Source organism: Pungitius pungitius, chromosome 13 (genome assembly GCF_949316345.1).
Source record: "Pungitius pungitius chromosome 13, fPunPun2.1, whole genome shotgun sequence".
Classification (NCBI taxonomy): domain Eukaryota; kingdom Metazoa; phylum Chordata; class Actinopteri; order Perciformes; family Gasterosteidae; genus Pungitius; species Pungitius pungitius.
The window spans coordinates 5,522,237-5,548,566 of NC_084912.1; the positions used below are offsets into that span (position 1 = coordinate 5,522,237).

The 26,330-nt window shown below is 46.4% G+C and overlaps 2 protein-coding genes across 3 annotated transcripts; one reads left to right on the plus strand and one right to left on the minus strand.

Annotated features, from left to right (window-relative positions):
• The first annotated feature begins 600 nt into the window (after window positions 1-600).
• LOC119213982 (phytanoyl-CoA hydroxylase-interacting protein-like) lies at window positions 601-11,748 on the plus strand. Its single transcript, XM_037465312.2, has 5 exons — window positions 601-1,444; window positions 7,060-7,238; window positions 8,231-8,405; window positions 9,427-9,544; window positions 10,926-11,748. The coding sequence occupies exons 1-5, from the start codon at window positions 1,339-1,341 to the stop codon at window positions 11,467-11,469; spliced, it is 1,122 nt and encodes a 373-aa protein (XP_037321209.1). The 5' UTR covers window positions 601-1,338; the 3' UTR covers window positions 11,470-11,748.
• A 599-nt stretch (window positions 11,749-12,347) lies between these two features.
• LOC119213981 (protein FAM13B-like) lies at window positions 12,348-26,178 on the minus strand. 2 transcript variants are annotated; one of them, XM_037465310.2, is made up of 21 exons: window positions 25,950-26,178; window positions 25,367-25,544; window positions 25,014-25,223; window positions 24,722-24,902; window positions 23,482-23,647; window positions 22,978-23,081; window positions 19,911-20,105; window positions 19,725-19,821; window positions 19,398-19,495; window positions 18,805-18,850; window positions 18,250-18,330; window positions 16,887-17,103; window positions 15,951-16,200; window positions 15,618-15,741; window positions 15,226-15,307; window positions 14,692-14,915; window positions 14,487-14,570; window positions 14,262-14,366; window positions 13,911-14,125; window positions 13,593-13,694; window positions 12,348-13,169 (listed from the first exon to the last, which is right to left on the minus strand). In XM_037465310.2, exons 1-21 carry the CDS (start codon window positions 25,977-25,979, stop codon window positions 13,043-13,045), a joined length of 2,916 nt encoding a protein of 971 aa, XP_037321207.2. In that variant the 5' UTR covers window positions 25,980-26,178; the 3' UTR covers window positions 12,348-13,042. The 2 variants fall into 2 exon arrangements, with proteins under 2 accessions (XP_037321207.2, XP_037321208.2); XM_037465311.2 differs by lacking the exon at window positions 25,367-25,544.
• Window positions 26,179-26,330: the final 152 nt, after the last annotated feature.

Sequence of the window (26,330 nt, forward strand, 5' to 3'; positions counted from 1 at the left end):
TGTACCAACTCCAGAGGCGATTACGATGCTGCTGTGTCAGTGTGTGCCTCACACAGAGATGAGTTAGGATGGCTTCCCTTCCATAATTCGCTGTGTGTGTGTGTGTGTGTGTGTGTGTGGCCTATATACTGCTTCCAACAGCATGACTCAGGGGTCCCATAGGCGCAGCTGCAGAATTGGTTCTTGCGTTGAATAGATAAGCACTCTGTCGCCTCAGGGCACAGTGTGCAGCAAGGAGGGAGGCAAAAACAAATAGAAAGTGACATCGCCTCAGCGATGCTCCCCTGGATGGAGAGGAAACTGACCCCGCGATGATCAGGAGGGAAACCGCCGCGGCTCGGAGACGACTGCAGCCTCCGGTTGGACCTCGCACTTGACACTTGACCTTTTTACCGCCTGACCCAGCCGTCTTATTCCTGGGAGCCACTGATAAAGAGGGTGTCACAGGGGAGATAAGTAAAAGCACAGACACACCCCGTGGTCAAGCATGATATGTGGTTTTCTGGCTGTGGACTGACAGGCTTTTGCATTACATTATGTGTCATAATGCAGAGGGGGGGGGGGGCTGTAAGATGAAACGGTAAAGCGTTCATCGGGTCCCCCTGCTCATTATTGTTTGGACCATTTGCACCTGCGCTCCCGCAAGAGAGGCCACCTCACCAAATAAGGGCACGTGAGCGACCACTGCAGGGATGACGTCGAAGGGGCGATTACAAAAGAACCGGAGAGCGCGCACGGTTGAGATGTGGACCTGAACCGGAGGGGGGGCACGCGGGGTCTAATCTGCTTACGGAAGAAGCCATTCAACTTGCGGAAAGTCTCTGCGCTAATCCGCTGAAGTATTCATGTTCAGCTGTCCCGCGGCGGCGCATCACACGGGGCGCGCGCACGCACGCACGCACGCGCGCGCACTTGTGGCTCATACGCGGGCCGTATGAAATACGATAAACGTGCATACGTGTAAACGTGCCTCTGCACAAGTCGCCGTGCGTCACGTTGCAGGATCGAACTGGCGGTTTGTGCTGTCTGCGCCCGTGACGATGCGCTGACGCGCCTTCTAGCGGCACCACCCCGGAGGAGAGGAGAGGAGCGGGGAGGGGAGGAGCGGGGAGGGGAGGAGAGGAGAGACGAGAGGAGTAGTGTGCAGACGGAACGAGCGAGGCACCGACTGGGAGCCCGCTTCGCGCTTTCTTCTTCTCCTGCCCTGACACGCCGTGGACAGACGCCCCCCTTCCTCCCCCCCCCCGGCTGTGCAAGTCCCGGGGACGACATTTGACGGCAGAATTCCTGCCTCCCCCCTCCCCTCCCCGGTAGCATCACCGGGGCTCTTCTGCAGAGATGGAGGTACCAGGCTTGGCGCACAACATCACCAGTCCGTTGAGTCCCTGCGAGGGGATGATCAAGGACCTGAGCTTGGACGCCTTACAGTTATGCGAGCGAGATGGTGAGGAGACGTTTGCCTGCTTTTCCCTTGGCTGTTGGTGCATACAATCGGTGCATATTGTTCATTTCAGAGCATTGCAGACAGTCTGTTCTGTCTTTGGTTTTAGAGGCATGCTGTATCCTTATTGTGTGTTTGATAGCCTGTGGGGGCCGGTGGCTCCACCGGTTCCCTGGATGGGTGGATGGGTGGTGGTGGCTCTGCGTGTGTAGAATAACTGAGTGTCTTAACAGTGGCAATAGGGTTTTGTTCAATAAAAGAAATGGTGCAAACTCAACATGCACAGGCAATGGAACAATGTTAAGTGACGAGTGTCTTTATTTCAGCTCAAAAGACACAGACAGTCACCCCGCCTTTAACACTGCTTGTCTTTACCTCATGGAGTTACCAATTATTGAATGTGTCTGCAGCAGATTAACTACAATTTGTCTTTAATACATATTTTAGCATCATCTTGTGTGTGTGTATATATATATATATATATATATAAACCATCCTGAACTTGTACTCACCCTTATTGGATTGGATTTATAATTCAATTCATCCAGCTGCATCCATGCTGGATTGTCTCATTGACTTCTCAGAATTTAAAAGTTTTGGGGATAAATACCATCAAACAAAGTAGTTGACATCAATTGTATTATCCATATAAGATAGAATATATAAACCATTTTCATAATGAGCACTTCTTACAGGAGCAGGTAGCGCCATGATGTGAATTTAATGGTGGTGAGCAGAAAAGCAAGTCATCATCAGGAGAGAATGAGAGGCTCAAACATGGCTGCATCCACGTGTGTGTGCACGGCTCCCTGCACACCCCTCAGCGCAATTACACACAACTGATTACACATCTGATGCATGATTACAGAGATCCCTTTTTAATTCAAATTGAAGATTAAGTCACATCCAGCAATACAATTAGCACCTTTTTCCAGCTGAATAGATTACATTTTTTTTTCTTCTAAAATCCGATTCTTCTTTTTTTTTTTTTATCTGTATTGCCAGTAGTGCCAGTTTGTGTGCACTGGTGTGGTCAATGGTGTTGCTTCATTGAGTCTCACCCTGTGAACACACAGTGCAGTCATTGTACCGCCAACCATCGGTCCGATCTGCTGCTCACACACAGCAGGGTTCATATCCTCTTAGTGCTTTGTTGGCCTCATGCTTAAGCTGTGGTTTTCATCATGCCACGTATGGGCCTGGACAGGACTTCTCCGAAGGATGTCGTGGCAGCAGTTGTTCTGGTGTTAGCAGCCCCTTTCCTACAAGTGGATTGTTGTGTAAATGGTGTTCCTGTGTCCTATACACGCCCACATGCTCCATGTTTGTGGGGCAACATTGTTACAACGTCCACCTTCTGTCCCGTGTTATTTGTTATTTTGACAAACTCTTGAAGCTTTTCCCCTTAAACCGACCTCAGATGTGCGGTCGGCTTTTCACTTCCGCTGCCACACCCCATGTAGACAACTGCGTAGCAACTTTTAGCATCCTTGGAAAGACGCCGTCTTGTGAATGTTCTCCCCCGGGGCCCCGGTGTTCATTTCAGTTCTCCATAGCTTTCTAAATTTATCTCCTGTATCCATTAATATTTAATCGTCAGCACGAGAGGCTTCTGCCCGAATGTGCTGACTGAGCGAACGGAGACGCACGCAGCCCCAGTGGGACCGAGCTCGCTCACACACACTGAGGACTGTCTGAGCCTTTCAATGGACAAAAGTTGTCCTTGTGTCTCAGAGGGGACGCTTCAGCCTTCAATGGCTCAGAGTGTGAGGTGGTGAATGTTTTCCAGAAGTCTGTTCTGCGGGGAGCGGGGGGGAGGGCTGTGAGGAGTGTGGGGGGGGGGGGGTCAGAGGTCTGATGACACACATCAGGTGCCTCCGTGACGTTGTAGTAAATCTGCCACTGACCTCTGCAAGGTGGACTCCAGCGACCATTTTGATTTCATGTCCACAGTCGATGCGTACTTAAGAGAGTGTGTGTGTGTGTGTGCTTCCTAGTACAACACACACACACACACACACGGCTTGTCTTGCAGGGCCTTTTGTGCCGTGCCCGCTGACATAATTAACTTGTCATGATGGATGGCTGCCATTCTCATAACCAAGTATCGTGTCTGCACGGCCGGAGGAAGGGAAACGCTCTCCTTTGTGGACTTGGACTTACAGTCACTGTGTCGAGTTGAGGGAAAGCTCCCTCGGCGGCTCTATTTTCTCAAACGCAGTGTCGAAACACTTTTAGTTTTTAACTCCCCCCAAGGAGACTTTTTGCAAGATTTTTTTAGGCAGTGGGAGACGTGATTCTGAAGGGGCCTAATGGGCTGGATGTCTGATACTCGGATATTTATTTTTGTAATTGGCCACAGCAAAGAGTCTCTGTTGGTGCAGACTGAAATAATTCAACCAACCACTTTTAATCATGTCATGACTTCTTTTAATGCACCAATGTGTCCAAGTACAGTCTCACCAAACTGCTAAAATGATTGTAGATCATATTTTTTTCATAGAACAGTTATTGCTGTGACAACTTGTCAGAGACGTTCCAACGTGATGCAACAGCAGGTTGGCCTCATGACGTACTGGATTATGTGAGTGAAGTGGCCTTTTCATTTGGCCGATGTTCAGTGCGAGCAGCTGTGTACCACGAATGTGCAAGAGTTACAGGTGCATATTATGCAGCCACTTATCGGATTCTTAATGTATTCAGTTACAGACTCCACTGTGCTACAAAGTTCTGAACAATAGAGAATAAATGCAGAGGCCCTCAAATCCGCTTCAAAAATTGATGCTAATTTTCCTTTTGTATTTTTTTCCCCCAGTGACTCACTTACAGATGTTATATAAGATTCCTCTGTGCAAATGAGAAATGTAAGTAAATGTAAGTGTACGATTGTCGGTTACACTGCGCACTACAGTTCAGTTTTAGACCCAACCCTGCAAACGTGGGGGCGCACTTGTTCAGCCAACAAAACCCAGCAAAATAATATGCAAACATCGACCAGAACTTTTGAAGATCGAGGAGTGCGGACCTTCGCGTTGAGCACCATAGTATCACCACCACGGAAAGGCAGTACACTCGCATCCTTCAGGTGGAAGTCAAGTAGATTTTCCCCTTCCCAGTAAAGAGGTCAAACAAGTCATTCACACCATCAAGCCCGGTGGGACTGGAAGAAACCCAACTACAGAAAGCCGTTAGTTGGGCTCCGTGATGACGCAACTCTCCGGCCTCCTGCTCGGGCCGGTAAAGTACACCCCGACAAACAGCACCAGCTCACCAGCTCCTAAATTGAAGTCCGACTGAGGGATCAGGAAAGGGTTTGACTCTCCTTTAGCGCCTGACCTTCATCCCGCTCGCACCCCCCTCCTCTCCATCTTTCATCTCGTGTTCTCCGGAGGATTCAGAGTGCAGCTTAGAGTGGTGCGGGGTGAGGTGGGGGGGTGGGGAGGGGATATACCTGCAGGGGAGGCTTTCCGGTACACATTGTGTATATTCTGATTCACACTTGATGTTTTATATTTCTTGCTGCTGGAGAGTGGTGGATGCAGGTTTCTGTCCGTCTCGTGAGCTTTTTTCCCTTTGTTTCTTGCTCTCAGTGACCCCCCCCCCCCCCCCCAAGCTTTCCTTGACCCCATCGCTCCTCTCCTGACTAAAATCAGCAGCCACAACAGTCGAGGAGGGAAGATGCCTGCATGGGGGGGGGGGGGGGGGGGGGTTCTTTCACAGTTTGTAAGGGAGACATTGGGGTTGTTGACATAACAAATGTTAAGGACAAAGAGGTTTATTTTCACGCAGCGCAACAACTGAGTAAGCAGGTTTTTCATCTTGTACGTTTGCTGTGGATGAAGCAATAGGGAATATTGTGCTGATACTGACTCAAACACCTGATCTTTTTAATCTAATTCTGTTGGTACACTATATGTTTTAGATATTGGAGTTTTAATTCCTGTTTACGTTTTGACCTTTACGTGACCTTTATATTTATATATATATATATATATATATATTTCATTTTACATTTTGTTATAGAAAATTCAGAAAACAATGTTTGTACAGAATAGCCGATTTCCCCATTATGCATTATTGTCCACATTAAAAAAAAACTTTCTATAGTATAATACATCATCAATGGTTTAACATCTCTTTTTAAGCATTTTTGAGAAATTATTAAATAAACCCATGGCAATATTTCCTTTTCTTTTGAGCTCATATTGTGTCTTTTCCTGACGCAGATGTCAGAGATTCACAGCAAGCCTCGTTTGTTTGCTTTTCTTTGTCTCCGGAGACGTCCTGTTGGGGACACTCGCTGTCCGGTCCACGCTGGCCCACCGAGGTCTGCTCTCAGCTGGAGCCCAACTTATCTGCTCAGTGGGGTTTAGGCCTAACGAGATGGGCTTTAGACGGGAGAGGGAGAGAGGGGGGGGGGGGGGACCCAGCAGCGGGACGAGATGTTCTCCCGAATCAAAGCAGAGTGATTTGGGGAATATCCGCATTAGGAGGGTGGACGTGGATGTGTCTTTTCTGGAGGCCTCTCTCAGCTGATGAGCGGAGACGGGTGATCCGCGCTCCGCTGCTCCCGCCATTGTGCACTACTCCACGAATTCCTGTTTTTTTTAGTTTTTTTTTTAAACTCACCCTCGTGTTCGTACCCCGGAGAACGCACAGAAAACCCATTGATGCCGCGTCAAGTGTCGCCCTGCTGCTGGCAGAACGACAAGTGGGCGTCGCCGGGTGTGTGGCGAAGTCTGTGCTCATCCTCATTCTACAAAGCGCTCATTCAACCCTGTTTGGGCGTCATCAGTGGCCTCAGTGTGCACTTTGGGTTGTAGGCTTTTGCTTCCTGTTGTGCTACAAGCTCATAGAAATGGACGATTTACCAACGTATTTAACGGATAAGGACGTTGTAATAGGCCATAAAACCAAATAGTGAATCGGACGGCTGAAGGTCTGCGACATTCTGCAGGATTTGTTGCTGCATGCTGTGCATGGCCCACAGTGTGGTAGCTAGGTTTATTTTAAAATATCATAGTGCTGAATGGATACATCTCTTCTTAGAGATTAGAGGACAGCATTTGAAATATTTAATGCCACGTATGTTCTGGAAAGCAGATGTGAGTGTGTGTGTGTGTGTGTGAGCTTTGTGGGGATGATGTAATTCCATGGCAGGCTGATGTGTTTCCATGGCTACGTGTGTGTGTGTGTGTGTGTGTGTGTGTGTGTGTGTGTGTGTGTGTGTGTGTGTGTGTGTGTGTGTGTGTGTGTGTGTGTGCGTGTGCGTGTGCGCTATACTACAGGTTGTGAAATGATTACTGAGAAATTGCAGGTTATGGATTTAGACAAAGGGAAAACAAATATATTTCTGAGGGCTCTATGATGCTGGGCCACAATACAAGATTAAATTTATTATGATTCATTTCTGATTTAATGTGGCCTCCATTTAGAGTTCTTACGAGCAAACATGCAAAACTGAAATTTTATTAATTTTACGTAATATTTATACATAATTAGGTTGAACAGGAGAATACGAACTAAAGCTTTATTTCTATATATATATTGTAATTCCATTAGATATACATCAACATAGCTCATTGTTATTTTTTTTTTATTTTTTATTACTATTATAGGTAGTATCTCCGAGATGGAGGAGCTTCCTGTTCCTCAGAACATCAAGATCAGCAACATCACCTGTGACTCCTTCAGGATCTGCTGGGACATGGAGCCGCGCGGCAAGGAGCGCATCACACACTACTTCATTGACCTGAACAAGAAGGAGAACAAAAACTCCAACAAGTTCAAACACAAGGTAATGAACTCGTGCAGAAAACACACTCGAGAGATCGACAAAAGGCTTCTCGTCGTTCTTCTTGTTGCCAAAGCACATGCATGAATACAGAAGAAAAGGAACAAGAATAAAATGTATTGTGGTACCAAACAACAGTATAAACAAACTTATACTAATACCAGTAATACTAGTAACTAATACCAACATTTTGTGTCCTACAGGTTTCCTTTTTCTAAACTGTAAGGCTTTCTGGGCATGAAGATCCCCTATGTGTATATCTCTAATGTGTGCTCAATAGTACACTATAATCCAACTGTTTCACGTAAATCCATAAGTAATGCAAATTTGGTTCCTTTTTAAAAGAAAATCTGTCTTTCGGGATTTGACTTCATGGCCTTGACATAAAATCACCGCTTGTGTCATTTCTACTCCCTTCACACAATGTCGTGTTGGTGATTGCGAGCATCCGGAGGTACGCTGACCCTTGACCTGTTACACCTCAAATAATTGAACTGAAGCTGAAATATCTAACACAGTGCGCCATGTTTTACCTCTACATAAACTTTAAAGAATATGATCACTCACACAGCTCAGAGCAGTCGGGTAATGCGATTTATTTTATTTAGGCTCCTCACTTTCCCCCCTGCAGTCATTTACTGGGCGCTGTGTTGCTGGGCGTCTCTCTCCTTCTCAGCTAAGTGACCTTAACGTACTATTTGGATTCTGGTGCGCAGCAACCAAAGTGTTGGTGGCTGAGCAGATTGAGTCTGTTGCTAGGCAGAGGCTCCTGGTCCAATCAATGAGCTGCTGTGAGGCCCGCTGAGGCCGAGGAGGGGGGGTGCGGGGGGGGGGGGGGGGGAGGCCGCCGGACACTAGCATAAAATGCATCTTTATGTTTACATGCAGGTGTGGGGCCAATGCCTGCTTGTTGCAGAAAGGAAAAGCCTAACTGGAGTGTCTCTTCCTGACCAATGTCCTGTCCTCCTTCACCTCCCTCCCTCCCCCCCCTCCAGGATGTTCCTACCAAGCTGGTAGCCAAGGCAGTGCCGCTGCCCATGACGGTCAGAGGTCACTGGTTCCTGAGCCCTCGCACCGAGTACACCGTGGCGGTCCAGACGGCATCAAAACAGACCGACGGGGACTACGCCATCTCCGAGTGGAGCGAGATCATCGAGTTCTGCACTGCTGGTGGGTAGAACGCAGCTTACAGTACCATGGGGCTTTTTCATTTTTACATTTTTTTTCAATTTTAGGGACGCTACAGGGTGTAATTAGGATAGAGCACAATATGAGGGAGTGACGGGAAAGATGGATGGAGAGATGCAGAAGGGGAGGGTGGGGTAAAATAAGGATTAAAGGAAGCAGGGGGAGCGGCGCCGCGTATGTTCTGATGCAGAGGTCGCCAAGTTCAACATCGCTGGCTAGTGGCTTAGAATGGAGGGAGGGAGGGGGGGGGGGGATGAGGAGCACTAGTTGAGATGGGAGGAAGGAGCACAATCAGGGAAAGTGTGTGTGTGTGTGTGTGATTGTGATTAAGGTGCAGTAAAAGGGAGGCTGCATCATGATGCTGTTGGTCCTCTACATCTCAAGCATACATAGCTTATATTTTATATCTTATTTTTTATATTTTATTTTATTTGCACTATGTCGTCTTTATTGTACTGTCTTCTGTCATGCACCTTCCGCCAAGACAATTTCCATGTATGTACAACATATTATGGCAATAAACGTTTCCTGATTCCTGATTCCTGAAGCAGGCTGAAGATGCTGCTAAGACCTTCCATCCCAGTATCTCCGTGGGCGTAGCATTTATAGCATTTATCCAGAGCCGTCTCACGGTCAGCAGTACCAGCCTTGGCTTAAAAAATAGGCTTAAAATTGTAAGATATTTGCTTTACATTTATATTCTTCCTCATAGTCTTTTCATTTTTGTTCAAGGTCCTTTAACTTTGAATGAAAGATCCTCCCTGTTAGTTTGTCCAAGTGCTTGTGGGTAAATCCACACTGTGGTTGGTGGAAGGAGACGGTTATTTAGCTACATATGAGGAAGGGAAGATGTCAAGGTCATTGAGCACACGAGCACAGTTCATATTCCACGGCCCTGCTTGTTGTTATAATCATATAATACATTTCCACTAATGACATTCGTACTCATGATCTCCGGGATGAGAGCAAAGCAATTTTGTGATGTGATGAGTCTGTTTTCCAGATTATTCCACAGTGCACCTAAACCAGCTGATGCAAAAGGCCGAGGTCATAGCCGGCCGGATGCTGCGCTTCTCCGTCTTCTACCGGAACCAGAATAAAGAGTACTTTGACCACGCCAGGTATGTTTCCCACTGTGCAAGTAGACTGGGATTTCTACCTTTTTTTCTATTCTTTTTAAATCTGTTTAGATATGTGACTACATTGCTTTGCTGATTTCCTCCGCTCCTTTTTTAAAACGTCACAGAGGACGACTGTGTTCTGCTCATTTTAAACACACATTTCTAACTCATTTATATTCACCTACTTATAGGATAAATAACTAAATAATGATCTAAAGTAATTTTTTTATTTCAATGTCAAACTAATGCTAACTGTATGTTTTTTTTTATTTTAGACAAATAACTTTCCCCTCGTTAGCATCTGTTGACCTTACTGACCTTAAAGCCCTGTGGTGACATAAAAATGACCTTTTAGCTGAGGTTTTGCTGCATTCCTTGTTAATATAGTGCTGTAAAGGTATTCTGTGGCGATGATGCTCGGCTCCTGGGCCTCCGAGGACGTCACAATAGTAAATAATTGATAGTGAGAAAGCTGCAGTACGCTGCGTCCATCCGCAGACTCTAAACTTGCAGCTCGTGCAAACAACATGATTTGATGTCATTTCGGCGCAGTGCATTTTCATTTTAGGCTCAAAGCATCGACTTAATTCCTTTGATCCAGTCATGTAAGAGGAACCACTGAAGCAGCCGCTTCTACCTCATGGAATACGATGACATTTTTATACTGTGACATTTTTGGGGCTATTTCCTTGACACACAATGCTATGACATTCTTTAAAAAAAACGACATCTTTTACGACTGTGATAGTGAGGTCTTTTCTCTTCGTATCTTCGCCTGACGAAGCACATCGTGTCTGTACTAAAGCCTCAGCTTGTGAGCAAATCCCTGCTGGAGCTTTACAACATGACGTCATCTGGACAGACCCCTTCCTTTTGCCGAGTTGCATACGTTGCGCTTTAATTACCGCGCTTCGGTTGAACTGCACCACCACGTGGGGGGAAACGGTACTGACACCCCCCCCCCCCCCTCCCCCTCACTCGATGAGGCCTCAGACCTCAGACTAATTCCGTTATGCCCACAACAAAGCATCAGTTGAGGGTATAATGACAACCTCTGGAGTGGTAGCAGTGTAATTACAGTTCATAATTGGAGCTTTGGAGCTCTCATTGACTCAGCGATTCCGTGGCAGCTGCATTTATTTATTTATTTTCAGTCATTGCAATGACTTGCAATGTTCCACGATGAATTAGTTTACAGAAAACTGCTTTTGTTTCTTCATTAAAAAAAATTCTCTTTTTTTGAAAAGCTAGACTAGAAATATTGAAACTAAACATATTTTCCAATCCGTTCCCTCGTGTTTATTGTCACGGCTTTAATGTTTGTTTTTTTGCTGACCGTGTGCCATACCCGTTCACTTCAGTGTTACTTTCTGAACTCCAGGGAGGCGCAGGACAACCGGATGCTGCAGTCGGTGAAAGACAACAGCGGCAGCCACGGGTCGCCCATCAGCGGCAAGCTGGAGGGCCTTTTCTTCAGCTGCAACACCGAGTTCAACACGGGCAAGCCCCCGCAGGACTCCCCGTACGGCCGCCACCGCTTTGAGGTCAAGGCCGACGCGCTCTTCAACCCCGACACCAACCTTTACTTCGGAGACTTCTACTGCATGTACACAGCCTACCACTTTGTCATCCTGGTCCTGGCGCCGAAGGGCTCGGCGGGAGACGAGTTCTGCAAGCAGAGGCTCCCCGCGCTGGACATCGCCGACAACCGCTTCCTCACCTGCAAGCAGGGGGAGGAGGGCGACGGCAGCCTGGTGTTCCACCACGCCCAGGACGTCATCCTGGAGGTGATCTACACGGAGCCCGTGGACTTGGCGTCGGGCACGGTGGCCGAGATCAGCGGGCACCAGCTGATGAGCATGTCCACGGTGAACGCCAAGAAGGACCCCAGCTGCAAGACCTGCAACATCAGCGTGGGGCGCTAAGGAAAAGGCACATTTTAGGACGGGGGGGGGGTGGAAGGGCTGGGGGGGGGGGGAGTAGCATCGACCGACCTCTAAACACACACACAGTAAGTCCACATGTTCTCATGAAGCAGAACAAAAACATGCATGAAGCAGCAGATTTGAAAGGCTCCCAGATGTGTCCTCTGAGGAGACCTCCATTCCCAAAGAAGAGAGGAGGGAACACACGCTCTGCCACCTGCACCACCGTCTCCTCATCTAAAAAGGGTTGCCCTACATGTAAAAAAAAAAAAAAAGAAATACCTAAAGATTTCCCACATGAGGGACCACCAAGAACACGGACCCTTCCCCTCGGCACCCAATGAACCCTTTAACTTTATTAACAAACACGGGCCGATTCTGTTCAGTTTCCTGTTTATCTTTGAACTCTTGTCCTGTCTTTTGTTAATGACCTTTGCCTTGTTATTATTATTGATATGCCGATGATCGAGTGTCCGCAGTTTGTTTTTGCGGACGAGCGTTTAGTGGTTTTCCGAGTTACTTTAGCTGTCGTTTCAGAAACGTTTTCTTCTCATTCCGCATCAGAACCGTTCTCCTACTAGTGGCCCGGTACTACAGTTTTCTAGAGCTGCAGCATCCTTGGTCATCTTTCGTTATACCAAAACCAGACACAACACCTCTGTAGAATCTTAACAGTACTAATGCAACAGCCTCTAAAAATGTGTATTTGATAACCACGTGTGAACTAATTAACCTTAAAAAAAAAAAAAAAAGCATGGTGCAGCTTCGTGCAGCATGCGTATGAAAGCTGTTAGTACCTCAACCACAGCAACCTTTTCTGTAATAGTCTTATTTCATCGTAGTCTGTGGAAGAAAAGAAAGAAAGTAGAACCATAAACTGTGTTTAAATGTGAAAAAATATTTATTTTTATTGATACATTCATATATATATATTATTTCTCTATATATAGAAAATTATATAAACCAGAAGTGCACAATGTCAAAAGCATTGTCAACAACTGCATTCAAGGGGGTTTAACTTCACACAGGCAGAATGGGGGGGGGAGAAACACCAATTTGACGGCATGTAGATGTTGCACAGGAGTGGCAACGTTCTAATATTTTCATATCGAACATGTACATTGATCAACTCTGAAATTCTTATGCATATCATAGCACAAAGTAGGACTAAAAAACTGACATGCACAAACACAACATGATTGTCTCATTGATTGCATTCAAGCTGACACCTATTTTTTGCAAAGATAACAGTTTCCACGTTAACTATGGACAGAGCTGTCCAAAAGAAAAGGCAAGTAACAAGAGTGCCATATCATGCGTATAGTAATTGTGAATTACTAATATGTAATTAACAAGTTGTTACAGCTTAGCATCCTTGACATATAGAAGTGCTTCAGAAAATACACTTTGTTATAAATGACATGTATTTGGGACAAAAACTGCATTTCATTTACACTTTCCATCAGTGTTATTCATGTAGAGTGTATAAACACCATGAGCATGGCATGAAAAAAAAAAAAAAATCTTTCAGATTCATCAAGTCCTGTTAAATAAATTCCCACTGTGAGTTGACTCAACTAGTCTGGGTTGAGTCCTGTTGTTTACTGAGCAGGGCCTCGAGGAGACGGCGCTTCGCTTTGAGGTTCTTGTACTGGCAGTACTCCTCTGCCATCGGTCCACGGTCCTCCTTCTGACAAGCCCTGTTAACGATGAATAGAGAAAAAAAAAACAAAGAAAAAAAGATGCAAACAAAAGGCAGAACTTCAGTAGTTAGAAAAGAACCTGCGGCAGCTTCCGTTACCGGTTGATAGTCCCTATGTTGCCTTACTCAGATAGCTTTGAACAGTGTGTATTGTAATTCAAAACGTAATGTACCGTTTAGTTTGGAGGACTAACATGTAGAGGACAGTTCAGAGCAAACGTCTCTGTGTGCTTTGTTACCTGCGCTGTCGTACTCTCACGATGGAATTTCTTTTGTGGATGTTTTTTTCTTTTCTTTGTTTTTTCACAAGGCATTGTTGGAAACCAAAATGTTCCAAAGTTTATTTGAAGACTAAATAAAAAAAATAAAAAAATTCAAACGCCAAGTAGTTTGGATCTGCCGTGTCTGTGTGTGACTTTACCTGCCGGTCTGCATGTAGAAGTGGTCCTCGAACCGCCGGAGCGCAAGGCGAAGCCTCCGTTTCTCTGATCGTGCTGTCCTGAGGTGATCCAGTAATTCTGCTCTGTAAAAATAAAAATAAAAAAAATATATATATTTCTAATTTGACTGTAGACAATTACACTTATATTAGCCATAGCTCTCACCACAAAAAGCTTAAATAAAGGAAAGCTATTGGAAGGAAAAAAAGAGTAACTGACAAATATACTGCTGTTAAAATAAATGGAAAATATCATCATGGGGCTGATAATGCAACAACACCATCGCACACGCACAGTACCTGGAAGCTTCGTGTAGTGTTGCCATGGTGATAATCTGTGGCTGTAAATCCTTCACCTCCTCCAGCGGGGACACCAGAGTTGTTTCAGACGTCTCCAGGGAAGGCAGAAGCAGCAACTCGTCGGACGACTCGCATCCGGGAGACTTGGGTTGGAGTGGATGCAGCCCGGGGCTTTGCAGTTTAGGACGCTCTTCGTCAGAGCCCTCCTCCTCCTCCTGCGTGGGCCCAAACACACACACACACACACAGGTTGGCAATGCTCGTCCGTCCGATGCGGCCTTCCTCTCTCGACCACTGGAGAGCGACAGAGTGAGTTTCTATCCACGGATGGATGCGCAGAGGTTCACTCACAATGGTCGCGATGACCGCCGTCGCATTAGAGGAGAGCAGCCGCTGCTTGACGAGACGGTACCGGTCGTAGAACGGTTTCATCAGAGTCCGCTCCTGCCTGGTGCTCTGCAGGTTGTTGGTGGTAAACGGATAGAAAGAGAAGAGAAGTTTTCCGGTCAAGGAGATGAGAATTAAAACTATCAAACATAATCTAAAACTAAATCTAACGGGTACGACTCGTCTTACCGGTTGTCCGTGCAGGTTCTCAAAGTGGAGCAGACACTTCTGCAGACTGGCCTTCTCCATTGTCAGCTGGAAATGGGACATCTCCTGCACATACAGGCATATGGATTGTGGTAATGTTTTAGTGCAACCAAAGTTAGAGAATCTGACCAGATAATGTATCTTACAATATCTGTTTGCGTGGTGAAAGCTTTTGTGCAAAGCCGACCTGAACGCTGTCTGCAAGGCCCAGCTCTCGCCGTCTCTCCTGCAGTCGGTTGGTTATCATGTTGACGGTTTCCTCCACATCTGGCTTGCTGTTGTGAAGATGCTGCAGCTCAGGCCCAGGAAGTGTTGCCTCTCTCTGGTCCTTGCTGGTACTGCATGTTTCAGGTGACGGGATAAAGTCTTCCTCCCGTCTCATATCCCCTTCTGATTGTCTCTGCTTCACCTCTGAAAAAGACATTTTGATGTCACTTTACCAAAATATGACATCTGTTTAACGACATGGTATGTTTTGAGAATTTAATGACGCACTATAAAAGCACTGTCTTTGTATCATGGCATTCTATACCATTTATGGTTTTATAGAGCACTTGGACAGACATTACTATGACATCCATCCATCTATTAGCAGACTTTTACTTTATCAGTATTTTGAGGCTGTTGTATTTATATATTTTTTCTCAAACAATCTAAATACATCTTACACCATTGCAACCACTTGCGTGTCTGGCTGTGCATTCGTGGTTTTGAAAACTACCTTTGAGCTGCTTGCGACTCTTGACGAGCTCCTTCATCAGTCCAGCCACCTCTGGATGTGCCGTCTTGTCGTTATGTGCCGCCTGACAAAAAGAAACAAAGTCACATCAGCAAAAGACTCTTGTATTAAATATCTGCGCTTACTCGGTTCCCTGCGGTGGGTGAAATCTGATTTTTCTGTAGCAGCCCTTTCAACCAGCTGAACCAGGATGCATGGTTTAAGGAAATGTAATTTTTTAATGTACCAGGAGAGGGAGTAATTCACTCTAGCGTGTTCCTTGTGTTTGGCATCCACAGCTTCATTATTAATGGAAAAAAAACTGAGCTTCACACTCTGAAGCAATAACTTTCATTCAAATAATCCAGCCAACTGAGCATCTCTTCGTCCCTCACCTTATAGTGCTTCTCCTGTTCAAAACGATCCTCAAAACGCCCAATCCGCTTCTTCAGGGTGTAAATGTGTCTCTTGAGCACCAAGATGGACACGTCGGACTCTGTATGGTCACTGCTGCGAGCCCTGAACACAGAAACACAAACCGATCCTGTGATGCAGGGAGGGCTGCTAACGTGCATTAGACGGACATGGAGGCAAGAAACCCTCCACTCGTTACAGCATTGGCACTTTGATATTTTCAGACCGCTTCTAATTTGGAGGGAAAGAAAATCATTAAATCCCATCCGTGTGTCAATATTCCTGAGGAGAGTGGTTGAGAAAAGAATTCTTACATGCGTATGTGCTGTGAGCAGGGTGGAGAAGGGGCTGTTTCGGGGTCTAGGTTGTAGCGCAGGCTGTGAGAAAGGTTGGGGCAGCGAGGCGAAGGAATGGGGCAGTCACTGGTTGTAAAACAAGAGAGGAGTGGGCTGGTTTTAGGTCCCGGTGGGCTCGGCAGGGCGTCCTTTCCGGACTTCCCTTCAGAAAGCATTGCGGTGGACAGGGGAGAACTGCACTCTGATGACGGAGGGGATGCCATGTGTACTGTGACAGACAGAGGAGACAAAACATCAAACTTGAATCCTGAATCATTTGAGTCAATCAGTTGTCAAAGGAGAATAAAGTGGGTAGAGGATTAAGTAAAGAAGAGAAAGGCAGCGACGGGAAGGTTAAAGAATGATGAAAAAATGACCATTCAAACAAAAAAAGAAAAGAAAATCTTTTCTGAAAAAGTTTAAAAGTGACTTACATATAATAATGCCACACTATTGAATATATGTACAAATTGACTGTGTCATAGGTGGTTGTGCAGTCGTGCCACAGTGAGAGCAAGGTACCTTGGAGGTGCGTTACTCGATTCATCAACAAAAGGACACACCCTGCTCTGATGAAGATGAATGATGAAGCTCAGAGCTCGCTGTCGAGACTTATTGGCCTCTATTTAACATCCACCAACGTAGGTAATCGGCCTGGAAGAAGCTCTGAATGAAAACCGAGGATGAAGCAGGTTCTATAAATAAGGGCACCGATCGTGCGCAGTGCTGTTCCGGCTGGTTTGATTCTCGATGATACCTGCGAGCTGAAAACGACTGTACCATGACATGCTTTGGCCATAATGTGTTTAAATACATTCATGACACAAGTAGATCAGTTAAATTAATGAGCTTCTACAAGACACCAGGTGGAAGTTCGGTGATCAGGATATCAGGACTTTGTGGTCATCCTCTTACCAGACGGGGATGTGTCGGTCGGATCCGCAAGCGGTGACGACGGCGAGTGGAGAAGCAGCCTCCGGGTCAAATAAAGGTCCTGCCCCTCATAAAGGTCCTGCCCCTCACTGTAAACAGGCTGCTGCTGGGCGGGTTGGTTATCGCGACCCTGGGGGTCTACCGGTGAGGCCGGTGGTCCCAAGTCATTCTCCAGCGCTTGTAGCTTGAGGGAGGGGCTCTGGAAACAGAAGCAGAACATGGCTTCGAGGATGCAGACGGGCAGCGACAGGAGACGTCCGCTGGGATCCTTCCAAGCGATTCACATGCTGCGCAGGAACCTCCAGGAGCCCTTCTACTCTCGCCTATGAAAAAATATATACTGTGGCACTGAAGCGTGGTCGGACAGAGAGAGAGAGCGGCACGACGAGGCGAGATGAGTGGCTGCCTTTTCCTCCCCGAGAAAAGAAATGAGTCAGAATCGAGTCAGCGTGGCTCTGTGAGCAGGCAGCTTTCACGGGTGGCTCAAGTGCAACGAACAAACTTCTCGCCAAAGCAAAATCCTTGATCATCCGAGGCTCGCGGCCAGTGGCAGAAGGGAGACCTCCGTCGCATTCAGCACACGTGCGGTGGGGCGCACGGACTATCCTCAGGCTGCAGCTCCCCCCCGAAGACAACCCTTAAAAATCGGAGCGGTACACTTCTGCTGCTGAACAACCTCCACATGGATTATTCAAAATGTACACGAGAAGAGGGGAGGGGTTGGGTTGGGGGGGGGGGGGGCGGCGGCGGGAATACCGCTCATGTCGGTGCGTGTGGTGTGGGTGTGTGCGCAAGGGAGGAGAGAGAGAGGTGTATGACGAGGCGTTTCCATGGCAACGTTGTCAGACCGAGCTAAAGAGCCCAGTTGATGGAGCCGCAGGGAGTGACGTTACCGGGTGCATCAGAGTGATGTCGGCTGTGGATGCGATGCATTCTGATGCAGTGGGGAAAAAAATCCAGGCCCAAAAATGTTCACAGTGTTGAAACGTTGGAATTAGAGCAGCTCTCCTTTTTATTTTTTTAGGTTTAGGTGCTGTGACGTCATTCTCAGCATCACCATCAACAGCAGCAGAGAGGGGCTCCGCTCCTCCTTTTCCTCCCTCCACCGCTGTTCATTCATAAAAAATAAAAATAAGAACTGCTCTGTGCGTCACGCAAAGGGGGTGGAAGGGTGGGAGGGAGGGGAAGAAGTGAGGCTGTTATGCTGGAGCGAAACACCCACATAGCAATACGCACACATAAACACAACACTGGAGGCATCATCTGTCCTGTTGTCATAGATACCCTCAACTTAAAGACTGTGTCCATTGGTGCATTGGAAGGACTGTGGGGAAGGGGAACTTACATCATGGCTGTTGTTGCTGCCTCTGCATTCGGCGTGTCGGTAGGAAGAACCCCGGCACCCTCCTCCGTCTCCTCTCCTCCCCTGAAGACACACACGGCATACACACTGATGAGGTCTCCCTCCTGAAGCCTACTGACTGACACACGCCAGCGGGGGGCCCACGCGCTGAATGGAGGTCACGATGACGCATACAGACGCACATCCTTTTATCAACTTCTTTGTCATCAGCAGTTGGAAAGTTTATTTAACGCTAACAGTCCAGTATAATATTTTTTTTAAATGGACTAATTTTGTTAGTAAATCATTGTTTTGAGTTAAATAGCAATTACACTACATTACTGTTATTATCATAGAGCTGTTTGATCCCTCAAAACCACAAAAGGGCATCCGCAGTGTATTGGATACATTGGAGTTCTAACATGGGTTAATCTGTGTCAAAACTAGCTACAAAACAGTTTAACACCGGCCCTTTTCCACCATCTGTGCTCTAAATTCAACCAGGTATTCATATCAATTTGAGACTTAAACAGATTTACAATGGGGGCGAGTGTTTACCTTCTCAGACACGGTGGTTCGGGCCTCCGTGTTGCTGCACAGCATGCTGAAAAACAGAACAACAGGCAGATACAATAACATTTCTTTCAAATAAGCGCATCGTTTCTCCTTCGTGGTTAACGTGACTTCAGTAAACAGGCCCTGCCTCCGAGGCCCTGCAGTCATAAAGGTTGCGACTTATTCATGCTTGACACTAATGGGGTATAATTCAGAAGCCCGACCCTGTGGCTGCTTAGAGGCAGCGCCAGCAACGACAAAAAAAAACACTCAGCGTGCCGCCGCGCTTGTGTTTACTCATGCAGCTAGATGATGGGCTCCATGCGACGCCCTGCGGCGAGTCAATGTCAACCGGACTGCAATCTTATCAAAGCCACGACTGTGCGCTCCGATAACCTACTTTTCATCTAACTGGGCTGAGAGATGAGCCGGACCACAGAGCATCCGAGCAAAGGCGATCAAGTTGGTTACGATACATTGTAGATGTGCTCCAAAATGACTACATTGTTCGGATTTGTTTTGCTTTGAACAAATGGTTGCCGTTATAAAACCATCACAATCCAGAGACAGGAGGCAAACAGAAATGTTCCTCTCACCTCTCCGTGTGCCGAGTTGGTGTTTGGTTGTTGTTCTGTGATTCATTCGCTTGCCGGCCGTCTGAAATAGTTGATTTCTGTCCGTTATCTGTGGAGGACTGAAGAACAATTCAGTTCCATTCATGTTGAGCTGAAAGATTTTCCTCTTCAAACATTGAAAGCATGATTGTGCTCCGCTTCGTGTCACTACATGCTCCTCAGAATGTATTTTGCAGCATGTGCAGTGGCAGAAAGTAACTGTATGGCTTTTCCTTTCTTTATTTAAACGACAACATCTCTAATGCTCAAATTAAAATAAACAAAGAAGAGCAAATCAACGATGCACACCGCTGGACAGTCTTTAATGGGAGAGGAGAGTGTCCTTCTGCCCTCAAAGTCCACCTCCTCCTCCGTCTCCATCGATGTGGAGGTGAATGGTGGCCTCCTGTTGATAAATAAACACTCATTTAAAATGTAGCTCCTACATGTCGTATGTAAATTAATTGTAAGTGTGATTTCAGCTGTAAACATCACCTGAGTTCAGCAAAAGGAGAGACGAGCGGAGCAGGCGCGTCTTGCTCCGGCCCCGGGTCGGTGTAGCGGCAGAGCACACCCCCCCCCTCTGAACTGCCACTTGTCTCCTCAGAAGCCCCCGGGTCTGGAGTTGGCTTCTGAATGTCAGCGCTGACGTCAGAGCTGGATTCACAACGCTGCACCGCCGTGTCAGGACTATGGAGGGGAAGAGAGAGAGTGAGCGCGCACATAGGACGCGGTGAGGACACCATACTCTAACGAGGCAGACTTTATTAGGTGTTAGCAGTGGCCAATGCTTTATAGATCAGATATAACACTTTAAGATCAGAGGACATCACAGAAGCTATAAAGCCATTTCTAAATCTGCTTCTACTGGTTACCGGCATACTGTTGTATGTTAAGTGTCGTTGAGTACTATCAAAAGCGCATTAAAGAATAAACATTCCAACAGAACTAGTAGAATATTGATTAAATATTTAAAAGATGGCAGGTGAATAAAACTAAGATACTAGAACTAAGAACTAAGAACTAACTAGTTCTAAGACGCTTTACTTGGATCAACCTGCATATCACAAGACCATCACGAGCTAAGTCGGGAATGTCCGACCATGGAGAACTGGAGAGCCTAATCGCATCCGACACCGCGACACGTCATCGCCGGGCCCAGCCAAAACAGCCCAGCCGGTACGCCCCGGGGTGAACCGAAAGCAACGGTCACGTACTTGTGCTCAAAGCGGTGCAATGAGCCCAGAGCTGCAGCCTGCAGCAGACGGGTCAGTGGGGGTCAGCAGCCGGGGGGGGCCTCGCATTGTGAGAGAGAGTACGCCGAGCAGACAGCAGCACCGCACCGCGCTTCCCTTCATCAAGCATCCTGCAGCCCCCGATCAGACGAGGTCATGTCAGCGAACCCACCGCTGACGTGTGCAGCGACGAGTAAACATACACGGCGTAGACAACGGTTGGTGTAACGGGAAAAGACAAAGAACACCTTGCATCGTCTCACTCACTTGAGGAGGACAGTCAACCCCGCGGTTGTTGTCACTGATGCTGCAGCAGATGAGACAAGAGAACGTGGTTTGTCAAAAGGTCTACACTCGAAACAGCAGAACGGATCCACACACACGCCGGAGAACAGCTTGTTGCTTTAGAAGGGAGGGTCATTAAGAGAAAAAGAGAGCGCAGATGAGGAGGAGTGGATGGTCAGAAACACAAGCGACACCCCGGAGGCATGGAGCTCACCCATCCCCTTCAATTACCGGTACACACACACACGCGCACACACACAGCCCCAATATAAACCCCCATAGGGCAGCACATATTTAGGATCAACATCAATCCCAGTTCTAGCCCTATAAAATGGTTAAAGTAGGCCAGAGACGCTGAGAGAAGACAGTTTTACAAATTAATAGAGCATGCTCAATCAGAATTATTGGTGAGGAGTTCAATACCAATTTATTTTTTAGTATCGACCAACATCCCCATTACACAACGTATACTTTCTGACCTACTTATTCAGACTAGACCTAAAAAGTATAATTTTAGGAATAATTGCATTGCTCACATGTAGTAGACCTTATACGGTATTATTAAGTCATTTTTCTTAGAATTAAACAGACACCTGCTATGTAGGTCTAATTAGAATAGAATCAATATGGACTGTGACGTTGGTGGGAGGCTTAAAGGTCCAGACATAACAAGAAGGAACGCTGTGTGCTTGGAATTTTTGGATAAAGAACATCCAAATTACAAATCTAAAGTCGACTTTGTCTTAATCCAGAGCAGCTGCACTTGTCATGAAGAATATGTGCATAAACATTTTCAAATATGCACTGTAAGCATTTAATCTGGATGCCCTGAATTGAGATTTCAGACAGATCTAGAAAGATGGACAGTTGATGATGCAGCTTATTAAACCTGATAACACAGATGAGAGTGGGAAGCTGTTAGATGAAAAATGATTTCTATTTGTTTTTGTCCTGAGAGTGCTAAAAAAAAAAAAAAAAAAAAAACGGACATGGCACAGCTTCAGCTTGTCTACTCTAATCTGTTCTGCAAAGCAAAGACCTGAAAGGGCCACCAACCCTTAAAAAGACACACGTAGACACCAGCACACACACACACACACAGCACACATCGTGCCACCTGTTGGCCCAGTGCAGACACATCTACTGATGTCTTCTCTTTAAACTGACACGTTTGAGTAGTTAAATTACAGCTTGGCATCTGCCAGCCATGCTCCTTCCTTTGAATATTTGTATGACCCCCCCCCCCATATCCAATTTTGCCACTAGCTCACAAGGATTTATTAGTGAGGACCACTGCTTCTTTTGGAATAACATTCTACCTCGGACAGATGGTTTTCATCATAAAGTCAACAGAACAACGTTGCATGTTTGCTTGAAATGACGAGAGGAAAAAAGTCTTGCCCTCCGTTAACTTGAAGCTCAACTCCCATGAACATACAAACAAATTAGATACCAGACACACAACTACAGTGACACGTCCACCAAATGATTGAGCCAGTGCACAGGAAAGCCGTGCCGCGGGTTGACTGGGGGCGGAATAAAATAGACAATAAATAAATGTAGTTTTATAGCTGCAACCTCGTGGCAACTGTAATTGAAAAATAGGAAAGCCCACGAGCAGCTGGTATGCAGATTCCGTGTGGGACACCAGTTTGTCCCTTTCACTGTTCTTTCAAGCAGCAGAACTTTGGTGTTATCTTTTTGTATTTTAGAAATCCTCTGAACATACTGGTTGTCATGGTATCCGTCGGCAAGTTTGCAACTCAGTTTGACATCTTTTCTGACTTCCGTGGACACGAGTGACAAAGACTTGAGGAGGTTGGCCTTATTTAACTGTTGGTGACATCTAAACCGTGTTAGCAATGACGCAGCCATCAACCGGACAACTGAATACGGAGGGAAATGTCAGAATGTTCCCCCAGGACACGATTTATAAGGGAGAGGCCTGTGAATATTCATGCCACATGACTATTCAGTGATGTCCCTCTGTTTGTCACTCAGGTGCAGCTACAGGCTAACACATGCTAAGGTAATGACAGCACCTGTTGCGTGGACACTGCACCCGTATGGTTTGGTTGAAAGCACTGGTCGCTGAGATAGAAGTGGTGTCTCCCTGCAACTTCTCCACACGGCTGCTGGATCGGACCTACCGAGGATAAAAAAAAAAGAGCAAATTCACACAACATGACAACAACAAAACGTTAATGCATGAAGATAAAACCAAAAAAGCTTTAACCATATACATGGTTTCTGCAAATATAATAAAAAATATAATTTATTCGCTCAATTCTTGTTTAAAGGTGTGTAATTGATATGTTACTGTTATGGCAGACAATAAAACATATTTAAGAAAGAATAAAACTGAAATTCACAACATAGTGACACATTGTACATAAAATAATAATTGGCATAAAATGAGAAAATGGTTCTGTTTGTTGGAAAAAGCTTTTGATCAGAAAGCTGTCATCAAAAAATACAGAACATGAAAAATAATTAATGATGTAACAAATTCTGTCAGAGGGAAATTGAAAAAAAACAAGGTCTACCTCAAAGTGTGAAAGAGCAGATAGAGTGGGAGGAGGTGAGGAGGAGGAGGAGGCCACTGTGTCCTCGGCATGGACGGGAAAGAGAACATTCCGATGCTTCAGAAGATGCAGCAACAGGGCGTTACACAAATACTGCTCCTCTAGCATCCCGGGTCCTGAGGGAACACTGTAACAACACAATGTCACATGTACTAGATGTTGAAAATATTCCTGATATCCCTGTGTCAACACAATGGAAAACAGTTCCATCTAGTGGAATGGTGCACATGCGCTTAGAAAAGCTTCACTTTGACAATGGCAACTCCATAACGGTGAAATTTGACCTGCTTCTGGTAAATTTTACATAACATTCACAATCCGGAAGTAAGCCCCACGTCAGTCCCGAAATGTTAGATCTGAGGTCACATGGTTACCTTGAAACAGCTGTTTGTTTTGACCGACTACGATGTAAACATGACAGGTAAAAGTTTCGACATAGCAGACAAAGTGAAAAAAGGAGAGTATTAATAGATGTGTGTTTACATTGCGAACAGGTCAACTAGAAAGAGAGGACAGGAGAAGCCTGCCACATGGACCGCATAACAGCAACAAGCTGTGAAGTCTTGGACGGTAAATATCCATCAGTTATTGTGCGGGTGCCAAAAAGACACACATGCTGCACGGCAGGAGCATGTGCTACAATGTCTGTCATACGAAGCCGTTTCATTCTACATTGATGGCAGTATAATTAAACTCTTAAACTCAACAGTTTGTTAATGCTTTGCACAGCAGGCAATTGTTTTGCGCAATGTATTTTTTTTGTTCGTCCTTTACCCGTCTTTATTCAAACCATGACAACCTCCCTCTATTCCCCTGCTCCTGCTCGCTGATAGAATAGCGTACGTGCTTTCCTCTGTGGCAATAACCCAAGCAATGCGAGGACAGTTAATAGGTGAAACGGCGCAGAGATTCACAGCAATAGCTGCATTCTTTAAACAGGAGGTGGAGAATCCCGATGACCTCGATTATATCGGCCTGTCATCCTGTGTGTTATCAGCCGCGGCCCACACAAACTTCCTGGACAAATCTGACTCCACCCTAACTTGGTGGAGGAGCTGTGAAAAAAAAAACTAACCTTTGAAGCTGACAAAAAAACTTTTGACAAAGACGAGGCTGCGTGCAATCAAGCAATGGTCTTTACGTCCAGCCAGGCTGAATCTGGTGTCCTAGTACGGCTCTGGAGAGGAAAACAACAACTTACTGAAATATACAAGGCCCAAAGATGGTTGCCAGACTTTTCAAGGGCATCTGATTCGACTGGCTGTGAGCGGCCACTCTGGACAGGAAGTGGATGAGGTAAGACAAACTAATGAGGTTGTCACCGGGGAGATGGCAAAGGTTTTCTCTCAGAGACTGGTTCATCTCTGCCTCATCTGCATCGCCTAAAAACATTTAAATAAGGGATCTATGAATGCACAATATAACGTAATCATACTACATAGTGTGTGTCAGACATGCGTGTGCCAACAATGTCAGACATGCTTTCCTAGTACCTGCGAGGCTCAGGAGCAGCTGTTGGCACCGGGGTTCAGGAACTATGGGGGTGGGCATTTCCCGAAGGAAGAGTTTGAGGAGCGAGGCCACAGTGGAGACATCTTCCTCGTGCTTCAAGTCCACCCGTTCTCCGTGGTCCCACCTCTGCCTCAGCTTCTTGGTACGCACCACCGACCCACACAGGCGGAACAGACCCCTGTGGTCCATTCCTACAAAAACATGTAAAAAAAAATCAGAATCAATCAGTCAGTACACGTCAGATAAAATAAATAGAGGGGTGGAAGGAAGGAAACAGGTGTGTGAGGAGCAGAGGAGTCACAGGACGAGAGTAGCAAGGATGTGCCTCGATTACCGTTGTTATCCAGGAACTCCACCATGTCTCTTAGCACGAGGGGCACTCCGCCAACCATCTGCCCACGCTCGCTCAGTGTTTCAAAGGCAACACCAAACACACACCTGTCGGATAGAGCAACTGGCTCTGGACTGACCTTAGTCCGTGGCCTCAGGATTCTCACTGAGGACGCGTCACTCTGCACGCAGAGAAGAGGACGTGCAACGTTAAGAGTCGTCAAGGCGTCACGTCGTCTCCATCATTCAACGTTAGTTACTACAGATCTAGAAGTGTGCGTGACTGGGGCCCTGTTCGTTCGTTATTTAGCAATGCAATGCAAACTAAGTTAGGGTACGCCGTCATATTTCCACAATGAAACGCGCGTGTGTAACACACACACACACACACACACACACACACACACACACACACAGACACACACATTTCACTCGCTAGTCGTTAGACAAACTTGTGGTTAACGACGTCACACACCCGGGAGGTTTCGGGTGTCCGTGTGACAAAAACAGCAACAACACAACATGATGTCGGTTGGGTAAATTGACACCGCAGCACGAGACAAACTGTGGCGGCGAGCGGCACTTACACACAGCGACAGCGAAGCGCCTGCGCCCATGTTTTCCCTTTCAGCTCACGGCAGAACTCTCCATTTTCGGACGGACGAAGAAGTGTTTTTTCCTCCTCGACGTGACGACGCGCTCCCCGAAACTCGAGTAGTTGCCGCCATCGCCCGATTAAAGTCCCCGCCGCTTGGGCTCGCGATGTGTGTAGACGCCGCTGGGATTGAGTAGCGGAGCTAACGTTAGCTACCTTGGTGTTTGTGTTGCTAGTCACGTGACGCGAGTGTAACCATGGCGACCCGCCGGCGCTCTCGTTGCCAGGAGAGGGGGAAAGCAGGCTTTGTTTGCCCCTCGTCCAAACGGACTCCCCCAGGGAGACGTATTAGGTTTGTCTAGTTAGTGGAAAA

Excerpts from the sequence above, each read along its gene's own strand:
- LOC119213982 (XM_037465312.2), top strand. The coding sequence starts at position 1,339 with ATGGAGGTACCAGGCTTGGCGCACAACATCACCAGTCCGTTGAGTCCC. Across the intron at positions 1,445-7,059 it reads ACAGTTATGCGAGCGAGATG|GTAGTATCTCCGAGATGGAG; the intron begins GTGAGGAGACGT and ends TTACTATTATAG. Across the intron at positions 8,406-9,426 it reads CATCGAGTTCTGCACTGCTG|ATTATTCCACAGTGCACCTA; the intron begins GTGGGTAGAACG and ends TCTGTTTTCCAG.
- LOC119213981 (XM_037465310.2), bottom strand. The coding sequence starts at position 25,979 with ATGGGCGCAGGCGCTTCGCTGTCGCTGTGT. Across the intron at positions 25,224-25,366 it reads GGAGTTCCTGGATAACAACG|GAATGGACCACAGGGGTCTG; the intron begins GTAATCGAGGCA and ends ATGTTTTTGTAG. Across the intron at positions 13,170-13,592 it reads TTCTACATGCAGACCGGCAG|GGCTTGTCAGAAGGAGGACC; the intron begins GTAAAGTCACAC and ends CATCGTTAACAG.